The sequence below is a fragment of the Oncorhynchus nerka genome, linkage group LG20 (genome assembly GCF_034236695.1).
Source record: "Oncorhynchus nerka isolate Pitt River linkage group LG20, Oner_Uvic_2.0, whole genome shotgun sequence".
NCBI classification, from domain to species: domain Eukaryota; kingdom Metazoa; phylum Chordata; class Actinopteri; order Salmoniformes; family Salmonidae; genus Oncorhynchus; species Oncorhynchus nerka.
In genome coordinates this window covers 82,220,493-82,236,047 of record NC_088415.1, presented here as the reverse complement: position 1 = coordinate 82,236,047, position 15,555 = coordinate 82,220,493, and the positions used below count along the sequence as shown (strand labels likewise).

Here is a 15,555-nt window from a genome sequence, read left to right as displayed (position 1 = left end):
GACAAAACCCAGACTCCTTCCCCTTAGTTCCTACACCTTTGGCGCTCACAGATCTGATTGGATTTCTATAAGGAATTCCTGATCAAATAACAAAATTGTAATGTCTGAGAGAAGCCACAAACCTGCGGGCCACCGTAGACAAAGAGGACTGTGGGATGCTTCCTGCCAGGCTGGAGGTTGTGAGGCTTGTACACCATTCCATAGAGCTGGAAGCCTGACTTTCCCGGGAAGTCAAAGATCTCCGGAGATTTATAGTCTCCTGGGCAACCTGGAGTACACACAAAGATACACACAGAAAAACAAGATTAGGGCACTCCAACCGTGTTCCTGTAGAGCGATCTCCCTGTAGGTTTTCACTCCAACCGTGTTCCTGTAGGATATAGGCTACATAGACCTCTATATCTGAAGGATATAGGCTACATAGACCTCTATATCTGAAGGATATAGGCTACATAGACCTCTATATCTGAAGGATATAGGCTACATATACCTATATATCTGAAGGATATAGGCTACATATACCTATATATCTGAAGGATATAGGCTACATATACCTATATATCTGAAGGATATAGGCTACATAGACCTATATATCTGAATGATATTGAAATACATTTCATGTTACTTAATTCAATTGGGTTTTAATTAGCTATTTGTACGCTACTGTCTGTAATTTTTGCCTCAATATATTTCCTGATGTGTAACGTCCGCAATTAATATTTTATTTATGGTGCGCCGTAAAAGTTCAAATAATTTCCAATTGCTTATTAAGCAAACCACAACTTTCTTGTTGCAAATTGTTTACTGATAGCCAGAGGTACGGGTGCAATTTCAAAATGTTGCAAGTCCCCCATCCCCAGTGAAAGTTGTGCCCCTCCAACACTCACACATAATTTACAAACAAAGCATGTGTTTAGTGAGTCCTCCAGATCAGAGGCAGTAGAGATGACCAGGGATGTTCTCTGTTTAGTGAGTCCACCAGATCAGAGGCAGTAGAGATGACCAGGGATGTTCTCTGTTTAGTGAGTCCACCAGATCAGAGGCAGTAGAGATGACCAGGGATGTTCTCTGTTTAGTGAGTCCACCAGATCAGAGGCAGTAGAGATGACCAGGGATGTTCTCTTGAGGTGACCAGGGATGTTCTCTGTTTAGTGAGTCCACCAGATCAGAGGCAGTAGAGATGACCAGGGATGTTCTCAAGTGCGTGAATTAGACAATTTCCCTGTTCTGCTAAGCATTCAAAACGTAACAAGTACTTTTGGGTGTCAGGGAAAATGTATGGAGTAAAAAGTACATTATTTCCTTTCCGGTATGCAGTGAAGTAAAAGGTGTCAAAAATATTAATAGTAAAGTGGAACCCCAGTACAGATACCAAGCTGCCAAACTAACCCTGATTCAGATGACCATCCTACCCATGCTAGACTATAGAGAAGTCATTTATAGATTGGCAGGTAAGGGTGCTCTCGAGCAGCTAGATGTTCTTTACTATTCGGTCATCAGATTTACCACCAATGCTCCTTATAGGACACATCACTGCACTCTATACTCCTCTGTAAACTGGTCATCTCAGTAAACCTGTCGCAAGTCCCACTGGTTGATGCTTATTTATAAAACCTTCTTAGGCCTCACTCCCCCTATCTGAGATATCTACTGCAGCCCTCATCCTCCACATACAACACCTGTTCACTCCCCCCTATCTGAGATATCTACTGCAGCCCTCATCCTCCACATACAACACCTGTTCACTCCCCCCTATCTGAGATATCTACTGCAGCCCTCATCCTCCACATACAACACCTGTTCACTCCCCCCTATCTGAGATATCTACTGCAGCCCTCATCCTCCACATACAACACCTGTTCACTCCCCCCTATCTGAGATATCTACTGCAGCCCTCATCCTCCACATACAACACCCGTTCTGCCAGTCACATTCTGTTAAAGGTTCCCGAAGCGCACACATCCCTGGGTTGCTCGTCTTTTCAGTTCGCTGCAGCTAGCGACTGGAATGAGCTGCAACAAACACTCAAACTGGACAGTTTTATCTCAATCTCTTCATTCAAAAACTCAGTCATGGACATTCTTACTGACAGTTATGGCTGCGTCGCGTGATGTATTGTTGTCTCTACCTTCTTGCCCTTTGTACTGTTGTCTGGGCCCAATAATGTTTGTACCATGTTGTGCTGCTGCCATCTTGTGCTGCTGCCATGTTGTGTTTTCATGTGTTGCTGACATGCTATGTTGTTGTCTTATGTCTCTATGTAGTGTTGTGGTGTCTCTCTTGTCGTGATGTGTGTTTTGTCCATATTTGTATTTTATTTTTAATCCCAGCCTCCGTCCCCACAGGAGGCCTTTTGCCTTTTGGTAGGCAGTCATTGCAAATAAGAATTTGTTCTTAACTGAATTGCCTGGTTAAATAAATAATAAACAAAAAATACTTAAGTAGTACTTTAAAGTATTTTACTTAAGTACTTTACACCACTGAAAACGCATGTTACATCTTCAGCCGTTGTAGCAAAGATGCATGGTTAAAACTCTCAGAAGCCTAAATTCCATTGCTATCAGGAAACCTGGCCCTGGAATGAGTAATTGAGAGTCCCATGGTACAGTTTACACCTATACAGTGATTGCCTCAAGGAAGAAAGGGGTCATCTGTGATTGCCACATACATTTTTGGGACTTTTAAAGTAATGATATAAACCCTCCTCTCTTCCTTACCTGGGGCTTCCATCATGCTGGCCCAGAACTCAGGCACCATGTGGAGAGGGTCTCCCTCGGGGCCAGTCAGCTTGTAGACGTGGAGACAGGGGGGAGTGCTCACGTTACTGTAGTGGCTGACAAACATATCAAAGTTCTGTGGAGAGAGAAAAAGAGAGGGAGAGTAAAGAATATATAGAGAGAAAGAGGGATAGAAAGGGGAGATACAATGATAAGGGGTGAGAGAAGGAGACAGAGATGAACAGCTGTGAATTTATCTTCACATCGGAGACAGAATGTCACGGGGCCCTGATTTCAAGCCAGCTTTGTCTCTCACTGTACAATGTTAAAGGTATACCTGAAAAATCACAACAGATCTGAGACCATCAGGTTTAGAACCACCTCCCTGGATAACTCCACATCACAGAGGGCCCAGATGCCCACACAACAGGCCATGTCTACTCTGCCCAATCTGTTAACATTGTAGTAACATCCATCAATATCCTCTCACACAGGCACACAGTGACGCTGAATGACCAGATGGTTAAACAGCATGAAATGGGCAGAGTTCCACAACACTGCCTGATGTAACCAGGCTTCTCATAGGGAAGAGATCAGCTGTACCTCCCTAAGGTACTTATGTGGTGTGGTCTCATGAAGCGTGGGGAGGGGATGATTGAGTGCAGTGTGTCTAACTGAGAGCAGAATGCCAGGATGTTACAGTGTTCGTTGGTACTACCTACTGCAGTCATGTTGTTTGGCAAAATGGCCACCGGAGAGCTTGTGAATGCAATGACAGGTGACAGAGGGCCATATATATATTCAATCAATCCCTGTAGCCCGATTACAAGAATACATTTTGGGGTGAGATTTACAGGGGTGCCAGAGGGGGGCTTGGCAGCCAGGCAATCCTATTTGTTGAGTGAGTCCATACCTTGCTTACAGAGCAGCTGTGGGAGAAGCCAGGCTTGCTGAGTCTGACCACGTCCCCTGGGGACTGATAGCTGACCACATAGAGGTGGTGCTCCAGGGGAGTGTCTCTAGTGCCCTGGAAGTACACCAGCTTAGAGGCCTCATTCACCCAGATCTACAGAGAGAATCACAGATTATATTTATATTGATGGCAGAACATGCATTATAAACTTACAATAGCGTAAGCACACACAAAAGTATATTATAAAGATATTTTATAATGCACTGTGACAATAAGGGTTTTAATCTGACTGACTGAATATCCTACCTTGGAGCCATGCCTGGCCAAAACCTCCCACTCCCCACTGGTCAGAGTCACCTCCTCCTTGATTGCACATTTAAAGTCTCCTGCAGAGGAAAATACCATAGAGATTAGAGATTATATTTTAACAACTTTTATTACATTAGCCAGACTTACAGTGCAGTAATGTGACACCCGGGTGGCGACTACAGATTGTTCAAAGTTCAATCAATATCTCACCTTCATTAAATCACGACACATACAGATCAGTGATTAGCTCAAGGAAGGAAGGACAAAGCCTGAATCCCAGATCTGTTTGTGCTGTCACACAAAACATGACGATAGCCAGGTTTCCATCCAATTTGCGACAGAATTTCATGTGAATATTCTAAAATCCCCAGAGGTGTTTCCATCAAACTGACTGGCTGTGGATAAAAAGCTGTGTGGGATGATGTAATGCACATAAAAAGCACTTAAAATGTCCATGTACCCCGGGCCTCTCGAGTGGCGCAGCAGTCTAAGGCACTGCATCGCAGTGTTGAGGCGTCACTACAGCCTGGGGTTGTAGTGTCATAACCGGCCGTGAACAGGAGTCCCATGGGGCGGCGCACAATTGGCCCAGCATCATCCGGGTTGGGGCTCTGTCCCGACCGGGTTGGGGCTCTGTCCCGACCGGGTTGGGGCTCTGTCACGACCGGGTTAGGGGTCCTTGTCCCATCGCGCACTAGTGACCCCTGTGGCGGGCTTGGGCGCAGTGCACACTGACACGGTCGCACGGTGTTTCCTCCGACACATTGGTGCGGCTGGCTTCTGGGTTAAGTTGGCATTGTGTCAAGAATCAGTGCGGCTTGGTTGGGTTGTGGTTCGGGGGACGCACAGCTCTTGACCTTCGCCTCTCCTGAGTCCGTACGGGAGTTGCAGCGATGAGACAAGATCGTAATCAAGAAATTGGTGAGAAAACGGGGGCAAAAAAAAAAGAGTTGAAAATGCGATGGAAACAAATTTAAGTCTAACGATGGTTTTGTCACTCAAACGTTCTCCATCTGGTTTTGGAGCATGTGCTCTAGACAACAGTTCACTGGTAAAGTGGACAGGGTAGGTTGTATGATGAGATTATAGATAACAGCAAGATCATTATTATTTGATAATGGCATGTCACCAGAATTCAAATAATACCCTCTATATCCCTCAAACTCAACTCTGGACCTGGAAGCTAGTTCCACTGCTTTGTTTCATTGTTCCCCTCTAATCAGGGACTGATTTAGACCTGGGACATCAGATATGTGCAATTAATTATTGCCAGCAGCATACCACTGCTGGCTTGCTAATGAAGCTAAGCAGGGTTGGTCCTGGTCAGTCCCTGGATGGGAGACCAGATGCTGCAGGAAGTGGTGTTGGAGGGCCAGTAGGAAGCACTCTTTCCTCTGGTCTAAAGAATATCCTAATCCCCCAGGGCAGTGATTGGGGACACTGCCCTGTGTAGGGTGCCGTCTTTCGGCTGGGACATTAAACGGGTGTCCTGACTCTCTGAGGTCATTAAAGATCCCATGACACTTATCGTAAGAGTAGGGGTGTTAACCCTGATATCCTGGCTAAATTCTCAATCTGGCCCTCAAACCATCACAGTCACCTAATAATCCCCAGTTTATAATCAGGTTGAACAGAAAACCATCAGGCTCCTGACCTCATAGGTTAAGAGTCGAGTACCACTGCTCTATATTTATTGGACATTTGCATAAGTTCATCATAACTGATTTTGTCTGTGGTAGTAGGCATATCATCACGTGACTCTTACTGGCTATTATATCAAAAGTTGCTCATAACTGTGTCTCAACCGCAATTGTCACAATCTATTTAACCAATACACTTATCCCGCCTTGTGAAGTGTATTTTTGGGGGGACCGAGATTTATCAAATTTGCTTTTTCCATCAGGCCCGACGTGGGTCTTATTATGCAAAACCTGGTTAATGACAGCAACGGAATTACCCTCTATGTATTTGTAGCTTCCTGACCATTGGTAGAGGTCTGGTTGCAATGCTGATGTGATTTTGTACAGATGGCTGAAGCCCGTTTTGGATTCATTCACCCATATGAAAGAGAACTCATCCTCTGACGTTTGAACGAATGGATAGAAAATATCATGAACCTGTGGACAACAGAAAAACATGGTTGTTGTTAGTTTGTTGTGGCCTGATTCTTCCATGCAAATACATATGTCAACATACATACACACTGTCAATATATAGTCATTCAAATCACTATTACACTAGAGTGACTGTGAGATGAGTGGGAATTCAACAACCAAACTGTACATGCAACTAAATTTTAGAGTAATTCCCAAGAAGCATTATCTTCTATTTTTGAGAGGGCACTGATAGCCAAATCTACAGTCTGACGATTAATTCTACATAATACTAAGCACATATCTGGTAACTACAATTCTCTCAAAAGGTACAGATGGATGAAAGACCGAGGCTCCAGAGTTTAAAATGAGGAATGACAAGTCAGTGCCCCTCCTTTCCCTAACCCGTAGTCATTTTCCATATTATCCCCACCCTGCCCTGCCTATCTCACATTGATCCAGATGTCGGTGGTCTCCTCGTAGACGATGTAGGGCTGGACATCATGGGGCACGGCCTCCAGGTTCTTCTGCCTCTGGGCCAGGTCATCTGTGACGGGGATGAAGAGGGCCGGGGGCAGCAGCACCAGCTGGAGCCTCCTCTGACTGCGGTCCAGCAGCACTGCCCAACCACTTGGGGGAGACCGAAACACACATTCCCTCACTGACTGGATCATACGCACAGTACAATAATGACAGGTCCAACATCACTAATGCCTTGTCCTTTCCGCAAGCTCAGAGGACACCAACCCAGGTCCTAGAGTGATACAGAGTATGCAGGCCTGTGTTGGAGCTCAACACTAGCACAACTGATTCAATTAATCAACTAGCAACTAATCAACCAAGATTTCTGCGGAATTGGAGGATGACTTTTCCCATCTCCTGGCCCTAACCATCAACAATGTGAGCCAAATAGCATCAGAGACAGGTCAAAAGCAGTGTTTCCTGGGGAAACATTATGTCGTAACACTCACTATTTGCCATCAGTCGTCCATCCTGCGCGGGAGATGTACTCCGTCCCAGGGAACAGGGTGGTGAAGGGGAGAACTAGCTCCTTGTCTTGAATGCTCACGATCTGGAGACACACACACACACACTACAGTGAGCAGCAAGAGCAAAATAAGAGAATAAATGGAGAGCAGTCAAAAGCAGCTGCCACTTACTTTTCCTTGTATGTCAGTCTTTATCTCAGCCAGTTTCAGGGTGGTTTGAGGATTTTTACTGCCTACGAAAAAATTAATTATTTTTGTTAATTCTAGTGGTCTACTCTTGAAATGATGATTTCATTCGGTCATTGCTAATACTGTATATTTGCCAAGCTTCCCAAACTTGCTCTGGCCAAACTCTACACCACGACCACGGATGTTAGTTTCTTCTCTGCAATGAGTCTGGATCGGAGTACCTCCCCAACGATTTCTAGAACACAAACACATTCCTGACGTTCTGATTGGTCCCAGAAACGGATGGGTTGGGCCAGAACCAGAACACGTGTGGGTAAAGCGGCGCCATGTTTTCTACAACACCCCTCATTTTGACGCAACCATAAACAACTTCAATGATGGCAGTCATAGAGCAGCGGAAGAATTCAGTTTGAGTCGTCAGGCAAAACACGTGTCACTACAACCACATACAACCCTACCCGAGTAGGACTCAACCAGCACCAGGGGGACTCGACCCAACCAGCACCAGGGGGACTCAACCAGCGCCAGGGGGACTCAACCAGCGCCAGGGGGACTCACCTGTGCGGGGGTATCTGTAGGCGTCGGCCTTCCGCTCCTCCAAGGCTGGAGAGGGAACATGAATGATCTCTACCTCTGTCTCATCCACCTCTTCATACATCAGGTACAGAGTTTTGCCCCCATCTGAGTCTAACAGAGGAGAAGAGCAGGTTAGACAGACAGAACTGATAACATGCTCTTGAAAATGCATACAGAAACAGCTAGCATTCATAACAGACACAGTTTCATGATGACAGTGTGTCTGGGTTAAGTTAAAGCCTGTACGACGTTCATCAAAGCATGACTGACTGACGGTTTGATTAAGGAAGAGCCCAATTTCTCACATGAAAATGGTTCCTTCTCTAGTCATAAGGAAGGCGTGACAGAAGGTGCCTACTCACCCTCTACGACAGAGGGACTCCACCAGTAGCCAGTGAAGCGGTCAAACTCCTCCTGTATCACAAACGTGGCCACGCCCGCAGACTTGGGGTCCTCCTTCACATTATCCAGACCTGACCCAGGGAGAGGGGATTCATTTATTTCATTAAATCCATGCAGTGTCAGCAACATGGCATAGAGAGTGTAAACAATTCCATACAACTACAGTACACAAACTTCCAAAAGTCCCTGACCCTTCTGACCTTTGTGACAGAAGGTGAGTCTCCTCTCTTCCCCAGACTTGAGGTTAGCCAGCCACAGGTCGTTGTTGTTGATGAAAGCAATGAAGTTGGGCTCTCCTGGGGAGATCTTGGGGTCCATGCGGGTCCCTGAGCACTGTGTCTTAATCTCCACCGGCTTAATGGGCGCAGACTGCTTTTAAACCAGGAAACACACTCTTAGTGTACAGGGTCGTATTCATTAGGCACTAAACTGAACAAAACAGACTAACAGGGACGACCTCAACTTGTCCAATAGAACTGCTTGTTTTCGTTTTCCATTGATAAAAAAATGTTTTGCTACAGTGTGCCTTAATGAATGCACACAGCAACAGCCATTCATCGCTGTGGCGTTGGGTGCTGTGCAGTTCATGCACCAATGCTCATATCAACTATAGGATGTTAAAATGACATTCAATAACGCAGCTACTAATCAAAGTTACTGTAACTCACTTAGTGGCAATTGCAGATGTAGGAAAGGCTTTCTAAGTTAATTTAATGAATAAAGGGGGGTAAGACTCACGATGAAGCCATTGTTTCCCCCGTCCTGACAATAGAAGAGGCTGTTGCTGGCCTGGAAGAGGAACAGGCCGGTCTGGGCGTGGTAGTCATAGGAAGTGATCCCAAACGCTCCCAGGCGCTTCCGCTCCCGAAGGAGCTCCTCTTCCCGGGAATAGGCCCCCTGGTGCGGCGTGGCCTGGTAGTGAGGGGAAAGTCATTTTGCTGTCATCATAATGATTTAAAGGTAGACTCAACGATATGACGTTGGTGCACAAAGTAAACAGCATAGTGGGTCAATTTCAGCAACAACTAAGAACGTTGAAGCGCGAGGCTAAAAACTTCAGCTGTTTTGGTCCCGTACCTGAAATCAAATGAAATGAAATTGTATTTGTCACATGCTTCGTAGGCAACAGGTATAGACTAACAGTGAAATGCTTACTTACTGGTCCATTTACATTGCTACCAGACTGACTCACTTGTTGAACGTGTTCAACAGTGACAATGTGACAGTTAGGCAGTTAGCCAGAGCCTCCCTCCTTCTGGACCTATGGAGGAGGAAGGTTCCACTGGCCAGGGACACTGAGGACAACTTCTTGGGCTTCAGGAGGAAGGCCAATGGAAAATTGGACACTCGTGCTGCTGCAGGCTTTGGAGTCGGGTGAGACTGGCAGGACCTCAACGACCTGAGCAACCGGACGGCGTAATATGTAAACTGAGCCAGTGACGGCCTCTGATGCAGCTTTGGCAGATCGCAGTGTTGTTGTGGAGGCTTCTGTTACCCATGATGGAACATCTCATCCTACATCCAGGACGACACTCCTTGGTATCAGACGGATGTCGCTATTGCAACGCTGGACTGGCCTGAGGCTGCAGGAGAAACTCGCTGCTCTGGACTGTGCTGACCACTCTGTCTTCCATTCCATCCTGCCATTGGCAAGGACATTCCCACCTTTACTGTTAAGGTGAGGCTGCAAGTTGTACCAACAAAATATAATATAGCACTCTGGTACCCTGCAAACCATGACCCATGTTGTATTCTACATGAGTCAAATGTAATGGAGTCCATTGCCCATGTGAATGGCTGCTGTTCATACAAGGATTTGTACATTGCTAGTCATGATGGCATTGTTGATCTGATAGCCAGAGAGGTGAGACAAGTGGTCTCACCAACAGCACACATGCATAAACATTGTTGTGTAACAGGAAGCTGGTTTGATGTTGATGATGATGTGATTTCCTGTGGGCCAAATACACCAGATATTGTTGTTGTGGGGGAGGCGTTCATTTTGGAAGTGGGCTGCTCAGTGGACGGCTACATGGAGCAAACCTTTGCTGAGAAGCTTTTTAAATACCAGCCTCTCATGGCATGCTGGGACAGCCTCGGGTGGAGGTGCAAGCTGGTGACGCTGATATTTGGCACATACACAGACTTGGTGTGGCCTCCAGATTGCGGGCCTGACAAAAACTAGGGCGAAGCAATTGACGAGATACTGCTCTGTTTCAGCTGTCGTGGCAGCCTAGCTGTTTGGAGAAGGAGGTGCTTTCTGTACCCTGGAGGGCCATGCATACAGGGACCTTTGAAATGTTTGGATCCTTTTTTTGTACATTTGATTGGTGGATTCAGATAAATTATTAAAAAATGTGTGGCGTCAGTATGCATGTGTGTGTGCCTGTTATCTGAGAGAGTGAAGCGAACCCATGCACATGCGAAGATACTGTGTGTGACTGTGTGCGAGCGAAGTCTGCATCTCAGTCATCGCAATATCTGCGGTGATGATCGTGGCAGCGTCATTTCGCTGAGTCTACCTTTAATGATTATTCAACTGTTAATTTAATTGTCGCTGTCTGGAGACTGTGGGTATCTCTGAATGAATGTATGTGAATATGTGAGAAATGATCGTTCCACTTTCCTATTACACATCTCCTGGCTTCAGGTCTTGTTATGAACATTTGACAAACCACGGTAAAAAAATGTTAGAGAGCTTGAGATCTTCATCTTATGAGGATAATAACGATAACATATTTTATTAGGATTTCCTTGGCACCAGGTTCGGAGGTCATTAGGTTTCAGTGACGCACAGAGAATTCAAGGGGTATTCACCTGGAAGTGATCCAGCATCTGTTTCCACGACAACACCAAGAGGGCCTCTTTCCGGATCTTCTTGGGGATTTCCGAGTAGAGCAGTGAGTTCTCTCTACTTCCGTAAGGCATTCCTGATCGATAGAGAGAGACGGTCGGAAGTGAAAATGAGTTAAGAGGCCAAGGTACAACTTGCAAAACAGTGTTGCAACTTGAGAAACGGGAGTAACTCAATGAAGCACTGTGTGACGATCATCAGTGGCAGATGGCCTTGGCTCACCGAGGTAGTACAGTCGATGGGAGTGGGGGCCTGACTCATCGTTTTTCTGCACAAACTGGAAGTCATGGGGCGCTTTGTTGGCAATCATTCCTGAGTACTTCCTGCTGCTGTGGATGATGTCACGCAGGCCGCCCCACGAGTGCTTCTCCACATAGAACTGAGATGGACCGTCCTCCATCTCCACCACCTCTGTGCTGTCTGTTAGCCCGTCCACCGCCGTCATATTCCCTCCTAAACAACTGAGAGGGAGAACAGAAAAAAAACACAGAGACAACCCGCTGGTCATCTACATGCTCACGAACAATGGCACTTGCATCTAGTATGGAGAAGGTACACACAGGTCATTGGAATGCACATGGACACCATACCTTTTCCAGTAACCTTCTGTTTTGTCTCCAAGTTTGACCTTCTTCACTCTATGCATTCACTGGCCAACAAGCCTCAACCAGAGTCTGCAATCTAAAGTTAAACGTTCAAATAAAAGGGTTAATCAATCTTATATATACATTGAATAAAACGCCTACATATAAAATCTCTCTCATTCAATCCTGCATGCGGTAAAGGTTTGGTATTTAATTCAGCAGGTAGCCTAGTGGTTAAGGGTGTTGGTCCAGTAACCGAAAGTTCGCTGGCTTGAATTCCTGAGCTGACTAGGAGAAGAATCTGTTGATGTGCCCTTGAGCAAGGCATGGAACCCTAGTCACTCTGGATAAGAGCGTCTGCTAAAGGACTAAAATGTATCTAAGCTGTGATAGAAGACAGCAAAGGCATAAGGAATGGTCCACATTCCATTGCTTGTATAGTTTGATGCTACAGGAATGCATGAAACCTTAGCCAACATAGTGATAGTAAAAACAAAGTGCTTGTATAATTTGATGCTGCAGGAATGCATGAAACCTTAGCCAACATAGTGACAGTAAAAACAAAGTGCTTGTATAGTTTGATGCTGCAGGAATGCATGAAACCTTAGCCAACATAGTGACAGTAAAAACAAAGTGCTTGTATAGTTTGATGCTGCAGGAATGCATGAAACCTTAGCCAACATAGTGACAGTAAAAACAAAGTGCTTGTATAGTTTGATGCTACAGGAATGCATGAAACCTTAGCCAACATAGTGACAGTAAAAACAAAGTGCTTGTATAGTTTGATGCTGCAGGAATGCATGAAACCTTAGCCAACATAGTGATAGTAAAAACAAAGTGCTTGTATAGTTTGATGCTACAGGAATGCATGAAACCTTAGCCAACATAGTGACAGTAAAAACAAAGTGCTTGTATAGTTTGATGCTGCAGGAATGCATGAAACCTTAGCCAACATAGTGATAGTAAAAACAAAGTGCTTGTATAGTTTGATGCTGCAGGAATGCATGAAACATTAGCCAACATAGTGATAGTAAAAACAAAGTGCTTGTATAGTTTGATGCTGCAGGAATGCATGAAACCTTAGCCAACATAGTGACAGTAAAAACAAAGTGCTTGTATAGTTTGATGCTGCAGGAATGCATGAAACCTTAGCCAACATAGTGACAGTAAAAACAAAGTGCTTGTATAGTTTGATGCTGCAGGAATGCATGAAACCTTAGCCAACATAGTGACAGTAAAAACAAAGTGCTTGTATAGTTTGATGCTACAGGAATGCATGAAACCTTAGCCAACATAGTGACAGTAAAAACAAAGTGCTTGTATAGTTTGATGCTGCAGGAATGCATGAAACCTTAGCCAACATAGTGACAGTAAAAACAAAGTGCTTGTATAGTTTGATGCTGCAGGAATGCATGAAACCTTAGCCAACATAGTGACAGTAAAAACAAAGTTTGCCCTCTGTATGGAGTGGGCAAGCGTAAAGGCGGTTGCCAAGGACCCCATTGACGTTCTTTGTGTTGGTGGAATTTCAGAGAACTCATTTGCTTTCAGATGATGTGAAGAAAACATTCAAGCACTGGATTTAAAGGGAACCTGATCACCAATAGCCTGCTCGGTGCCCATTGTCCAAACAAACCTATGGGCCGTGACCCTTCAACCTGGCCTTTACAATGTCACACTGAAGCTCCAGAAGGAGTGGATGGGTGTGTAAACATTATGACAATAGCTCCAAAACAGCCCTCTGGGAGACTAGGGTGAAGATGCAAATTGGTCATAGCTCTATACTGAACAGAAATATAAAAGCAACAATTTCAAAGATTTTACTGAGTTACAATTTATGAGAAAATCTGTCAATTTAAACAAAAAATGAATTTGGCCCTCATCTATATGCATCTGTTGGTCACAGATACTTTAAAAGAAATGGGCCTCTCCTCACGGTATCTCTGTGCATTGAAATTGCCAACGATAAAATGCAATTGTTTGTTGTCTGTAGCTTATGCCTGCCTATACCATAATACTTCCACCATGGACACTCTGTTCCCAATGTTGACATTAGCAAACTGCTCTCCCAAACCATGCCATACACGTGGTCGGCGGTTGTAAGGCCGGTTGGATGTACTGCCAAATTCTCTAAAACGACGTTGGTAGAGAAATTTACATGAAATTCTCTGGCAACAGCTCTGGTGGAAATTCCTGCAGTCAGCATGCCAATTGCACCCTCCCTCAAAACTTAGAGATATCTGTGACGTTGTGTTATAAAACTGCACATTTTAGAATGGCCTTTTATTGTCCCCAGCACAAGATCCATCCGTGTAATGATTGCACTGTTTAATCAGCTGCTTTATATGCCACACCTGTCAGGGGGATGGATTATCTTGACAACTGAGAAATGTTCACTAAACAGGGGCTGTAAACAAATGAGAGAAATAAGCTTTTTGTGTGTATGGAACACTTCGCATTTTATTTCAGCTCATGAAACCAACACGTTACATTTCTATTTTTGATCAGTAGTGGGGGGGGTTTGAAGGCCTAAACTGCACCATACAGAAAAGGTATGAAGAAGTATCACTTCTGCGTCTGGAAAGCAGGAAGTGATAGCTGACAAACTCGTTTTTGTCATCCACACGTTGCCTGCATTGACTACAGACTCATCTAATTCACTGACATTTTCTATTCCATTCATAACCTTTGATAAAAAAAATGAACTGATATTCCACCATTATAAATATCAGATAGATTGGTAGCTAGAAAGAAAGAATTGGTAAAGGAAACCAGGGATAGGGGAAATAATTTCATGACCGGTACGTACGACATTACATTACATTTAAGTCATTTAGCAGACGCTCTTATCCAGAGCGTACGACATAGCTATCTTTGTTCTCATCAAGGGGTCACAACTGTAGCTGGATATAGTTTAGCTAGCTAACAGTACAAGTTGGCAACAGTGTCGTGATTAGCTTAATTGTATATCTAATATAGCGTAAGTGTTACATTGCGGCAATCTAACTACATATTACCTCAACGTTTGCCAGCTAGGATACACTGTAACATGACAGCTCTCTCGTGACAGTTCTCGGGTATACCAGCTTGGCCACTATGAGCTAGCTGGGTCCTTAGCAAGCCTGTCACTGGAGTCGACTATCAGAATCGAGTTCAGAAGCGTATACTTACCAATCCAGCCACTTCTTATTTTCCAAACGATTCTTTGCTTTACTAGGTAGGTATTAAAAAACTAATATTATTACTGCTAAAGGTTGTGTCCATGGCCCAGAATGTAGGCAGACATAAACGTAGATCACGAAGAACACCCAGGAACCTTCTAACCCGGGGATAATGCTTCGGCGCTTTTACAGGGCCGCACCGCTCCTCTTCGGCTGTGTTCGCAAGGATGATGCTGCGCTAGCGGCTGCGCATGGATTAATCCTAACCAGAAATGAGTGTTTGATACGAGGCCATTTATGAATATAAAGAATTGTACACATTATACTGTAAACATGTACTGACAGGAAAGGTTGCCAAAACTGTAAACGATTCAAGATTATTGCATTGGAAAATATGCAGTCAGTCCATAAACCCCCCTCAACCAAAACAGTAGATGCAATGTTCAATTAACACAATATCCATGACTGTCAAGTCTTAATTGCTTTAATGAAATGTCCCAGTTTACTAGACATTCACGATTCAGGTGGCGAAGCAATCTAGGGTGTTTGTTTGTTTATTACACGTGACTGTTTGGCAGTAATTTTCTCTGAATAAACGTGATAGATGACCTCACATATGAGCTTACCCTTGTGGTAGTCATGTATATGCAAATTTAGGCAACGTGTTGAGTATGCAACATACCATACTGCCAGTAAACGGATTATTTATTTTAAATACCCCCCCCAAAATGTTAACACATTGGCACATATGTACCCAGACCTTGAAAA

At 44.5% G+C, this 15,555-nt stretch overlaps 1 protein-coding gene across 3 annotated transcripts in view; it reads right to left on the bottom strand.

The window, feature by feature from the left end:
- The window catches only part of LOC115103253 (dipeptidyl peptidase 9-like), a 23,335-nt gene extending 7,788 nt beyond the window's left edge, over window positions 1-15,547 (bottom strand). Inside the window, exons 1-16 of one of the 3 annotated variants that reach the window (XM_065005868.1) lie at window positions 14,798-15,547; window positions 11,633-11,723; window positions 11,265-11,503; window positions 11,006-11,118; window positions 8,927-9,100; window positions 8,389-8,560; window positions 8,149-8,259; window positions 7,769-7,897; window positions 7,193-7,254; window positions 7,004-7,104; window positions 6,485-6,662; window positions 5,897-6,056; window positions 3,937-4,016; window positions 3,631-3,783; window positions 2,718-2,853; window positions 123-268 (exon numbers count right to left, since the gene is read on the bottom strand). In XM_065005868.1, coding sequence (XP_064861940.1) covers window positions 123-268; window positions 2,718-2,853; window positions 3,631-3,783; window positions 3,937-4,016; window positions 5,897-6,056; window positions 6,485-6,662; window positions 7,004-7,104; window positions 7,193-7,254; window positions 7,769-7,897; window positions 8,149-8,259; window positions 8,389-8,560; window positions 8,927-9,100; window positions 11,006-11,118; window positions 11,265-11,503; window positions 11,633-11,688 — 2,010 coding nt within the window. In that variant the 5' untranslated portion in view covers window positions 11,689-11,723; window positions 14,798-15,547. Of the gene's footprint in view, window positions 1-122; window positions 269-2,717; window positions 2,854-3,630; window positions 3,784-3,936; window positions 4,017-5,896; window positions 6,057-6,484; window positions 6,663-7,003; window positions 7,105-7,192; window positions 7,255-7,768; window positions 7,898-8,148; window positions 8,260-8,388; window positions 8,561-8,926; window positions 9,101-11,005; window positions 11,119-11,264; window positions 11,504-11,632; window positions 11,724-14,643; window positions 14,768-14,797 lie in introns of those variants that run through there. The other 2 variants (XM_065005871.1, XM_065005870.1) reach the window with 2 other exon arrangements.
- Window positions 15,548-15,555: the final 8 nt, after the last annotated feature.